Genomic DNA, 12,883 nt, shown 5'->3' with positions numbered 1-12,883 from the left:
TTAATTGGTTGAGTCAATGATTCAATGTGTCACTCAAAACAGTCACGTTTCCATCCTTAATAAATCCGTTTTTGAGCTAAAGTTGAGTGCAGAGGTGGAGACAGAAAGTGGTTGGCAGCTGGGCCTTTAAAAGAATGGGTTGACCTAAATAATTTGCATCATCCAGCTCAATAATAATAAAAAAAAAAAAAAAATTAAGAAAGAATGAATGAATGAAAGAAAGAAACGATGGACTGGTCCGAAATGCTTGAGCAAGGCATCAAACCCCCAACTGGTCCCCGGTCGCTGCAGCATAAATGGCTGCCCACTGCTCCGGGTGTGTGTTCACAGTGTGTGTGTTTTCACTGCTGTGTGTGTGTGCACTTTGGATGGGTTGAATGCAGAGCACAAATTCTGAGTATGGGTCACCTAACTTGGCTGAATGTCACGTCACTTTCACACTTTCTTTACAAATAGGTAACTCATAGGTTATACACACTAAACACTTCAAAAGAGACAGAAGTTTGTGAAAGATGTTTTCTTTGTTTTGGAGGGATGATCTCAGTTAAATTATAATTATTGCATAAAAAAATTGTGTTCTGTTATCAGATTGGAGGACTGGAACTAACTAATAATAAGAATTTAATATAATAAAATAATGATAAAGTTGTTTTGTATAATTTTTTTTGTGCAACTAGATGAACTTAATGAAAGATAACTAATTCTTGGCTAAATATCTTCAGGTTTTGCCTCCGAAGGGAGGAAAAAACACAAAATAGCAATTCTCTTGTGTTGGATAAAAGGTGCGGACTGTCCATCCTGCCAAGAGGGAGAGAGAGACACAGCCTCCTGGGAGGAAGACTGAGCCAGGGGAGCTGTGTCTGAGTGAGCTGGCTGAGATCCCAGGAACGACGGCTAAAACACACACAGTGGCCTGGCACACACAATAAACACACGTAAACAAGCACAGTTGTGATATTTCCAGTCACGCTGAGCAGTTCGATCCACATACAAGCAAGTGTAACTTACATAAGAACATTTTGAACATGACCCTGTGACCTCTTGTCAAAACAGGCCACAATCTGTTCTGTAACCTCGATAGTGAGACCTTTTTGTGTCGACATGGTAAACGGTGTGGGGAAAAAAGTAAAAAATATTTTCCCCTGTAGTTTCCAGGGCAACGGTTTCCCCCTCTAAGCACTGTATGCTGGGAAAGCTGATACAGAGCCTGAATCCTGAGATGCTCTTTCTCTTTATTTCTCCTGCCTGGGATTGAAATCAGAATCCCATTGTGATCTGACGCAGCCTCTTGGCTCTGTGAGGTTTTGTCATGAAAATGACTGAAACAAACTTCAGTTTGTCTTTCAGTAGAGATTCTCTTGGGGCTTGTGTGAGGGGCTGCACTATTTTATTTCATGACTCATTGATCTGTTGCACTTGGCTCACATATTCAGCCTTACTGTATGTGTATCTGCGTGTTTTATATGTGTACAGTACCAAGGTCATGCCTTGATTTTTCATGATTGCATTTCCTGTGTGTGTCAATTGAGACAATCAGTGCTTGTGGAGACATTAAAGGTCATACATGTATTTTTTGTCTGGAGCATTCATGTGAAGTGAAGAACAAAGGTTAAACTCTTTCTTTATCCTTAAGTAACAGGAGAGAATAGAGATCAGAGGTCAGAATAAAAGGAAGATTCTGTACATTCCTATATCTGGACATGACCACACCCACAGTGACATGCTAAAATATTAGCTCAGAATGTAGAATGGCCCATTTTTTCCTTTCTCACGCCATCCTTCATATTCATCTGCTGTCCAGCTGCATCTCTCTGGCTGTGGATCATTCCCCTCTTTCACTCCCAATGTGAATTAATAGATTGTGTACATGAATTGGCATTAGTAAGGACCTTGATCTACTAAACTTGTCTACATGACTGATGTGATAATGAGATTACAAAGCAGCTGGTATTTATTAGCAAAAGTGCAATACAAATTCCCATGACCAATCTCCATCTGATGCATTTTTTGTTTATCATGCAGTTTTTATCATGCAGTGTTATGGCTAACTCCTTTATGAAATAACAACTTGTCCTGATTTTTATTTAAGCATATACATTTATGTAATGATGTACACAGATACGTACACAGATGTTAAAACATTTGAAGTTCGAAATATGATTGAATCATATTCAAGTAGAACTTTTCTATGTTTTTGAAAGATGCTCACTAAGGCTACATTTATTTGATCAAAACTGCAGTCAAATCCGTAATACTGTAAAATATCATTAAAATTTTAATTAGTCTTCTATTCTACTTTTATTTTTGAAATCCAATTTATGCTGAATTTTCAGCAGCCATTACTCCAGTTTTCATTCTAATATGCTGATTTAGTGCTCAAATAACATTTCTTATTAATTTTACTATCACAGTTGGAAATGGTTCCGATGTTTGATATTTTTGGGGGAAACTGTGATGCAATTTTCAGGATTTTTTAATGAATAGAAAGCAATAATTTAAAGAATTTACTAACATTTTTGATCAATTTAAAGCATCATTGCTAAATTACAGTATTGATTATTTAAAAAAGTAAGCTGTTAATATTCATATTAACCCTACATTTTTAAGTGCTATAAATTATCAGACATGAAATGGCATTCAGACATTAAACAAATTTAATAGCATTAAAATTGTAGAACATGAGTAAAAAACAACTGAAACACTGTATAATAATATGTATACAATACTTCAAGTATTGTATAATATGTATACAAGACTTCAAGTATGAAACATATCCAGACAGAGTTACAACTCATCTTAGCCACGGGCCTTCGTGAGCAGGGACAGCATGGATTCAGCTTGAGCCAGAGGTTTATGTGCGTGTTTGGCAATAATAATAAAAAAAAAGTGCTAAAACTGTTGCTTTAAACTGTTGTGCTAAAACTGCTCTGAAATGAAACTGCTTGAAAGCTCCATTACGAGCAACTTCAGTTTGTGTAAGTCTTTGATTCCTTCATGTTAATCATTCTCACCTGTGTGCTGGGCTCAGAGAGTCTGCTGCTGTGTGTGATTGCAAGGAGGTGCTAATAATATTTTACTTAACGCCATCTGCTCAGACTGCTGAGGCAGAGAGAGAGAGGGAAGGGAGAAGGACAGCAAGAAAAGAATGAGAGAGCGAATAAGAAACCAGTCTTCAACCAAACACCATTCTATTGGAAAAACTTACTGTACATGTAAGTGTCTGAAAGTTTGCATCACATCTAGGTCTTAATTTAAACTAGATGCTTCTAAAATATCTGTGGGTTTCTACAACAGCAAAATTCTCACAGTAGGTTGATTCATATGAAGCCACAAGCGAAACATTGGTTTTGTCTCTGTAAAACTGTGGAGCCCATTGACTACCATTATCTGACTGACATACTGCAACAGATTGAGTTAAAAATCTTTATGTTCTACTGAAGAAACAGTCACCTACATCTTGGATGCCCTGGGGTTAAGCAGATAAACATCAAATTTACATTTTTGGGTGAACTATCCTTTTAATTTGATGTCCAATACCGTTGCCAGATGATGTTGGTATTTGTTGTTTTAAGTTGTGTAACCAAAATCCAATGTTAAGCCAATGTCAAAACGGTGTCAAATACTGACATCAACCTGATTTTCATTCTAAACTAAAATGCAACATCTGTCCGACGTCATGTCCAATGTCTTATTTTTATTTAGATCATGTGCCTGCTGGGTATTTGTTCTGAAAGGTATGTTGTCTATTGTCAAAGAGATCTATGAAGCACTGCTCACAGAGACATCAAACAAGCAGGTTTGTGGTAAACTTGGCAAATTCATTCAACTGAAATGCGCCCTTAGGCAACACTCCCAATTTCATGGATTTCTATTGAAATTACTGAATTGTGCATGCAAACTTTCAGCAATGGTAAATGTGACTTCATCTTTGTCTTTTTTTTTTTTGGTAAACATTTATTTGGTGTTTACTACGTCCTCCTTTGTAACAACTTTCCTTTTCTGCTGACATCACAGACACCATGAAGGCTAGTGGATTGTAAATACAAAGCTATATAGCACTGTAGGCATTGTTTTGACCAATTTTAATATGAAATACCCACATTTCACCATCCGTCAGATCCAAATGGACATCAAGTTCTGTTATATACTTTATTTTTCATTGAATATCCTATTTATTCACTACATTATGAAAGTAATGGCAATTCATGTTGACTTTAGATATAGAAAAATGCAGCAGATGAGATTGCATTTGATTGAAAGAATAGGCTAAAATAGATGATTTCAGATGCTGTTTTAAGCATCATTGATTAAAGAAAGTAGCCCCATCTGATTTTAAAAATCCCACCTAAATTAGAGTTTTATTCTATGGCATTTAGTTTAAGCTCAGTTAATAATTCTCAGGCAAATGAAAAATGTCTAAAGGGGCAGTCAGTCGGATCAGATACTGGATTCAAACAGAATGAGCAAATAATCACCACAAAAGATTAAAACAGGCCAACCGTGGATGACAACAACAGAAAACAAAACAAATTAAAGGCCTTAATATGTCCCTGTAGGATATTGATTGCAGTATTGATCTGATCATTGGAATATTGTCCAAGAGTGTGCTGTTTTTTTTACCGCCTTAAAGAGGAGACAGATTCTAAACAGCTTTCAGGATATTACAGCTTTTACTGTATTTTTGATTAAATAAATTCAGCCTTTGTGGGAATAAGAGAAAACATAAATAAATCTCATGACTACATACCCCAAATATTCAAATGGTGATGTGTGTACAAATATATTTGACTATATATTTAAATATATTTATTTTGCACTCTTTGGTATTTGATCATGCAATAGTGCAGATATTCACCAGAATATGATACACAACTGAATTATTAGCACACTCTCACAACACAACAACGAAACACAAGCGGAAAGTAGAAGACAAGTACACAAACAATAAAACCAAGCATGAGAGAGTACTGCTACAGTACGTTCTCCTTGAATCTGAAGCAAACTCTAATGCTGATTACTTTTTTGTGACAATACACAGATATGTACTCTCAGATGCATTGTTCACCATCCGGTTTTCTTTTTGTTACAGTTTTATTTCCTGACAGAGTCAAGTTGCTGATGTGTCATATCTGTGGCTGTCCTGCAGAGAAGCTCGAACCCGCAGCCCTAATGGGCCATTTGGGGGATGCTGATTGGCATATCTGATAAATCCTGTTGGTTGTGTTGTGTGTGTCCAGCCCAGCTTCAGTTACTCCGAGGCGTGCATTTTCCTCTTTTAATGGTCCTGCAGTACCAAACTTTCTGGTGATCGCTGTCTAATTGCTGCCTGTGTCAGTGGATGCCGCATCAGCCCTGAGAGAAATGGCCAAATGAGACATACATCAAACACGAGCGGAGGCCGTGATGATGAAGATGAAGGTCTGCTGTTTACTCATTACACACATATCATGTGTGTGCGGTGGAGGCAGTGGGACTGAGACCTTGGCATATCAAAACGGGTCTCACACACATACACATCATTAGTGCCAAGAGAATGGCATAAATGAGGCCCACGCACTCAGCATCTAATGGTTTGTGTCTTAGGGCAATTTTTTTTAGCAGTGTCATATGGAAAAACAGCATGATAACAGTACAAATATGTGAAACTGTCCACTGTATTTTCGTTTTGATGAGACAGGCAAACAAATATGGTGGATAACTATAAATAACACAGTTAATTGATTTGTTTAGGGTGTGTTAGCATTAGATTGTATTGTAAAATATGTTTTTGATGCATAAAAAAATGATCACAAATGGCTCTAATAGGAGAATAACCTTGCAAATATTTCCCCTCAAACACACACATACACAGCATTTCCTTCCTCGGAGGAGTCATAAAAACCAAATAGGAGTTTTCAGAGAAACTGCTTGCACACCACACTGAAGATTAATTACTGTAGCCTACTGCTGCGAAGAGTCCAGAGGCAAAGACACACCAGAGATTAAAAGTGCCAAACTCTTATAGTGGAATGATTTAGTGCAGTGAAATTCTCTCTAGATTTAGCAGACAATGTGCTAGTAAACCTGTAGGGTACAGCATCACTGCTTAAGCGTATGATTCAGGACGGACACAGTGCCGTCACTGAGGCGGGTAACTGGGAATGCTTTTCCCAGGCCTTGTGCTGAGGGAGGCCCTAAGGTGACCACGACAGTGATTCTCAACCACTAGAGGCATCAGGAAACTTTTAAAGGGGTCATATGATGCGATTTTTACTTTCTCTTTGGAGTGTTACAAGCTCTTGGTGCATAAAGAAGATTGCAAAGACTAAAGTCTCAAATCCAAAGAGATATTCTTTATTAATGTTACGACTCATCCACAAACCCCTAAAATGGCTTGTTCTTACACGCCCCCACATGTCTATGTCACTGTGTGTGAATATTTGCATTATGCCGCCCAAATGTTTACACAAAGAAAGAAAGCGGTACATTTTATTCTCTCTGCTGGCGTCAGCGCCATGTCGTATAGATGCTGTGTGTTCCATTGTGAAAGCTTAACTACTTTGTTTGGCCTTCCAAAAGAGGAAAGTTGCTGAGTAAATACATCAACTTTGCACTGTGGATCACCAGATCTGCCTTCACATGGATGATGTGGAGTCCAGTCCAGGGTCATCACATGTGGATGCTGCAAGCCCCTGACTGCCCCTTCGTCAAATCTGCCAGCCGTTCCTAACTCTAGCCCCCAGCCATTCCTCAATCTAGCCAATCACAAATGCATTTGGGCAATCACAACGCACTGGATAGCTGGCCAATCAGAGCACAACTTGCTCTTCAGACCGATGAGCTTTGTGAAAAACGATTTGTTTCAGAAAGGCGGGGCACAGAGGAGAAACAATAATTATGTGGAAAATAATGTTTTTTGAACCTTAAACCGCATAAACACATTTCATTACACCAAATACTCAAAATAATGTTATTTTTAGCAACATCATATGACCCCTTAAAGTGGCCCAAAAGATGAACTGAAAGGATTTAAAATAATATTTATATTGATTTATTATATTATTTAAAATATGAATAATTATAATATTTACTAAATGTAATAATAAATACAGCCTATTCATATTTTAAAAATGTAACTTGAGGAAAAAACAATTCGTTTTTTTTCTTTATTTTTCATTGGGTATAATGGTCATGTTTACAAAAATCAGTTTATTTTGTTTCACTGAAATGTCAAAAATTATTAAATTATTATTAAAAATCAAAGCATATTAATTAAATTACAAAAGTTATATTGTCAAAAAGGTTGAGAACCCCAGCTCAGTTTACTCAGAGTCATTAGACCCTTAAAACTGTCCAAGGACAGACACATATTTGCTGTTACACTAGTCTCACGTGTATACCTTTAAAACTACAAAGGTGAGCCAAACCCAAAACCCTTAAAATATTTATTGAAAAAACAAAATCTAATTACACTGAATAAAAGTTAGATGTGCAGAGAAAATATATGCCTCATGTACACACATATATCACTGGAACATAATAATGCTCTCCCGTATTGATTAGCATTTTGCTACACTATAATTTCCCATCTCCCTTGCGTTTTTAATGACGTTTGATAAACGACTACTGATCGCGAGTTGTTCCATAGCGAGATGAACATCCGGGTTTGTTTTTACCCTCCATAGCAACCGCAGCGCGTCCTCAACCGCGTCCTCATGGCAACACAAACAGACAAGCACTAATGCGACGCCATCGAGTTAAAAAAGGGTTCAACTTGCAATTTTAGTCTTTTAATTTGTATTGCTCTTTTTTTTGTTTAAACTGTGTTTAGTCTGCAATGTGTACGAAAATGAGAACATTTCATCCTTTGGCTAAAGGAGAACTGAAAACGGAGGGGTTTACTGTGAAATCCACCATGAAGAATTCAGTGGTGAGTGTAACGTTACGTTGGTTTGTTTTGAAATGATGTGGTGGTTTATTAAGTTTAACTAATACCAAAATATACTGAAATTGAACATAGTATAAATACATAACGTTATAGCATTTCTACTGTGTCAAGCTATATTTTCAAATAATTGATTAATCTTAATTATTAAATTCTTTAACTCGGTTCACTATCATCACGCCAGTGGTTGGTAACAAGTGAATTCCCTTATCCAGCATCCTTGCTTAAAAAAAAAAAAAAATTGAGAATAGAAAAAACAAAAAAAAAAACAAAAAACAGAACATGGCATAACTCTGCCATATGTCATATGCTATGTAAGGTATACTGTAACTGCCATTCATAGCAACTGCCATACATTGTCAATTTGTATATTTTCGTTCCTTATCTACCTATTTGTATTTGTATTTTTTTTTTTATTCCATTTTGTGTTTTTTGTTCTGTCACTGTCATTATGTTGCACTGTGGAGCTTCTGTAACGAAAACAAATTCCTTGTATGTGTGAACATACCTGCAATAAAGCTCATTCTGATTCTGATTCTGATAAGACAGTGAAGTACAAAGTGAGACATTAATGAGTACCGTATCTGAAAATAATGTCATAATATTTTAAACATGTTAATGACTTTTTTTTTTTTTTTTAACAATTTCAAAGAAGATATAAAACAATCAAATTCCACTAAAAACACCTTAAATATTGTGGATGAATTTAGTCATTTTTGTTTATGTATATACAATTTTGCCAGCAATATAAATAAATTCACAATGTACTCAAGGTTTGTTATAATTGTTTTCAAAGTGCACAGTAATATCCTTTAAAGAGAACTTTTTTTTTTTTTTTTAATTTCACAATCAAAAGCCAATGTGTTAACTCCTCTTTCTCATTTTTACAAAATGAGCATATAACATCAATATCAGAGTATCTTTAAATTATTGATTTAACAGGGTAGATGGTATGCAAAATTTTAAAATGTTTTTCTTTCATTTTGTTATTGTTACAATATTTAAAGGTGATTAACCAAGCAGTCTTCAAATTATTATTATCAATAATAGAGCTCCAAAATAATTTTCCTGTTTTCGGAAAACAGTTCAAATATGTTTGTTATTGCATTTTTTATCAATCAGTTCAAGACTGTTAAAAATTCAACTTTGGTTTTATCATTATTGTAGAGTAATAGTGAATATGACTTTTAACAAGATGAACAAGAGTAGGAGGAATAGCTTTAATGACTAAATTAAATTCCTTGGGGAAATGCATGGGGAAAAAATACATGGGGAAATTGTGGATTCGCATGAATTGTTCATAAGTTAAAAGATTCCCATAATTATCAAACATATTCATACTAGCGGTCTTTTCACTTGACTACTTGACTAAGTTACTTCTTTGACGTATTTTCTGAATTTGGCCCAAGTGAGGATGAAGATCACAAATACTTTTCATTACCTAATAGGACACAATGATAATTTTGTAAAAATGCGTTTACGAGTGTTATGAAACACTCCTGGAAAAAGTGTTTACATAGCTTTACTTGAAATTACTTTGCATTTTAAACTTCTAAATCAACTTCTAAATGTCTGTTCAGTAGTCCCCATAACATAATTTTAATTTGTGGTGCTTCTAATTTTCCAAATGTTGTACAAAATAAATATAATATTCTTTAATTGCAATAAAACGTGTAGCCCTTTTTTATTTACTACCAAATTATATGTAATATCTTATTATTATTAATATTCAACTTACATTGCACAGGTTTCCATGACCTCTGACATGATGCATGATGGGAATCACTTAAGCCTTGAATACCTAAGGGCATTACGCTTTGGTGTTTTTAAGATCTGGACAGTCTTGGGCACTTACTTCCTGTTGCATGAGTGCGCTCTCAAGTGCCAAGACCGTCAAGTGTGGGTATTTGGACAAGGCAAATATCTTTTGTTAATGAATCATTCATTTGCCTTGTTGTGAATATAGTTTTAGATGGTCACGAAAATAGATTTTTCATTCCATTCATTTACTAATAGATATGACTGTTCATTCATTTTATTCTTGTTCTTGTTCAGACTTTTTTAGTAAAGTGGGTGTATTCGTACACAGTCTATGATTCAGTGTATGCAACCAATATGTTCTTCACAGCCCACGCTTGAATGCTATTTGCTCACGCTGTAGTCAGTCTTAAGTAACCGCTATAAAAATTACATAAAAGAATTGACTGTTATTGTTTGTGAGGCGAATACTAATTAAGACATTTTTTTAATGAAATCTGAGAACTTTCTGGCCCTGCATAGACAGCAAAAAAATACTACAATATTCCCAGTTCAAGAAAAGTATAAAGGAAATAAATAAAACTGTCCATGTGACATCAGTGGCTCAACTTTAATTTTTTGAAGCTACGAGAAAACATTTTGTGCACAAAGAAAACAACAATAACATAATTTATTCAACACTAATTCTCCCCAAGTTAACGCCATTTTGGAGAGTACCACGAAGCATGTGCGCCCTTAACCCCAGAACGTAATCAACATAATCAGCGTTGTTTACATTCAAAAGAAAGCACACATGCTGAACGTAAACAGTGCTGATTATATGATTATTAATAAAAAAAAAATCTTTTTGGGTGAACTAACACTTTAATGGTGTAGTTTCTGTTCTAACATGCTTGTTCTGTTTTAATGTCCTACAGTTTTAAAAACAGTTTCCGATCTGTTTCATACACAACATTTCAGTTACATTTATTAACACAGGTCATAAGTGATTTCACGACTTCCCAATGAACTGATTCATACATTGAGAACATGCCTTTTTTTCATATTCATGAAGATGCATCATTCCCATGCATTGATTTATTTGTATTTTATTTATCTATAAAGTGGATATTTTCTAATTTGATATGGTTAGTCATGATTTGGAGCATTGTCCTGGATGTACTACTGTACATTCACATATACTAGCATCTACAAAACAAACTGTCACTGCAAAATGGAGTTTCTGCTTGCTTTAGACATTTATTTCAACATAATGTGGATCCCATTTTTCACCGCACAGCTGACAGTTACCCATCATTCTCATCGTGCCCCACGACATCACCCCCATCAGTGCAGGCTGCGCTGTAATTGCCTAAAATGGGCCCGTCTCTTGATAGCGTCTTTGAGTTGGCCAGAGATGAAGATGTATTAGATGCCCGTAACAAGTATAAAAGCCCATCAGTTTAAACTGGCAGCTCTTATCGCCTGTTTAAAGATAGTATTTTCTTATTTTAGACTAAATCTCTGCAGTAGTTGAGAGGAGCATTTTTAAACATAAGGCCATACAGATGGATTTAGAGAAATAATCTGACAGATTTTATATAATTTACATTCAGTTTTTTTTGTCCGTCATAAACTACGTTTGTTAGGCTTCATCCACACACCATGAAATGAGCTGTTTCACAACATAGATTGTGTTCATTTATTTTGCGTCTTTATTTTCAAAACTATTAACACATGCACAGACACACAAACGTCCTTTAGCCCACAGTTACTTTCACTAATGAGCCTGTTTAGCATCTGCATGTGACTAATTAATTACCCTCCTTAACTCATGGCTAAACCCTCACTCCTGTGCTTAAACTGACCTAAATTTCCCCTATGTGCTAATTAAGGTTGTGATCTAGACTGTGGTTCCTCACAGGAGATGCTGAGTGTTGGTGAGGGCATGTCTGTTAATTTATGACTGTTCCTCATTATAGCCATCAACTCACATCAGTATGACAACCAACTTACTCTTAAATTTAAATTATAAGTCTTTCCTAAAGCTAAACAGCTGTTTTATTTTGCTGATTGTCCTGCTCAGAAGGTGCAAATGTTTTGCACTGTGCGGTATTCCTCACACTTCACCTCTAGCAAAGTTGTCATGAGGATAGTTTTGATGGAAAAATAGCTTCTGCATTGAAAAAAGTGGGTACAACAAAGGTAGATAGTGGCCAGTGGCTTGTTAGACTCCAAAAAAGACAAAAGCGCACCTTAAAATAATTATAAAATAGGACACATTTGCTCTATTTTGAAGAAATAAACAAGGATTTTTTAAAAAACTATTTCTTTTATGCTTCTTTTGTTTTGTTTTTGGGATACATTAAGATATTTTATGGTGCTTTTAAGTCTTTTTTGCAGCTTAAAAGCTCCACGTTCATTTTAATTGCTTGCAAAAAAAAAACATGACCAGCAGGCTTACAGTATTTAAAAAGTAATTTTGTGTTCCATGGAACAAGATGATATGGGTTTGGATTTGAAACATGAGGGTGAGTAAGAGGCCATTCACACAGAAGTATTGTTTTGCCATGTAAATGTGCTAGATGAATGTGACACATGGCAGGAATAACTTGCTGTCTGTTAATAGAGCATATTATCGTTATCTACAAATCGATGTGGTTATACTTTCAAAGCTGCTAATCCACAGCATATTGACACAGCAGCACACATATCTTGCTGGCTGCATTAAACATTTAGAGGTGTGTTGCTCATTATGTGTGTAAAAGGTAGAAGAGTCAGAGGCTGATTCATCCAACCATCACATTCTCTCTCTGCTGGCAAGCTCATCACTGGATACTTTAATATCTCCCATACCTCTCCCTCTGCTTAGATATGTAACACAGAGGAAAGTTCGTTATACAACAAAATGTGTCATCCAGTCTGTGGCGTGTGCACTTCCATGTGTGCACACAGATAAAAAGAATGCGAAAGATCTACATACACATACATTTCCTGTCAAACTCACCAGCAGTTCATCTTCGAGCACTGTCTTACCGAATACACGATGCCTTTCATTACTGTTAGTGATTGCACCAGAAAGAGAAAGGGACAGCGGCAGGCAGAGTGGAATATTTTTTCATGTTATTCTGTATTCTCCTTCATTTATTTTATGTCTGTTCGCTGTGTAAATTAATGACTGACACAGCCAGGGAGTGTTTACTTTGATGCCTGTTGTGAACG

General features: G+C 35.8%; 1 protein-coding gene across 1 annotated transcript in view; it reads left to right on the top strand.

The window, feature by feature from the left end:
- The first annotated feature begins 7,691 nt into the window (after positions 1–7,691).
- pacrg (PARK2 co-regulated) overlaps positions 7,692–12,883 on the top strand; it is a 93,350-nt gene continuing 88,158 nt past the window's right edge. The window contains exon 1 of the mRNA XM_052581253.1: positions 7,692–7,909. Coding sequence (XP_052437213.1) covers positions 7,817–7,909 — 93 coding nt within the window. The 5' untranslated portion in view covers positions 7,692–7,816. The remainder of the gene's footprint in view (positions 7,910–12,883) is intronic.

This window comes from Carassius gibelio, chromosome B17 (assembly GCF_023724105.1).
Source record: "Carassius gibelio isolate Cgi1373 ecotype wild population from Czech Republic chromosome B17, carGib1.2-hapl.c, whole genome shotgun sequence".
Taxonomy (NCBI): Eukaryota; Metazoa; Chordata; class Actinopteri; order Cypriniformes; family Cyprinidae; genus Carassius; species Carassius gibelio.
This window is presented reverse-complemented; position numbering and strand designations above follow the sequence as displayed.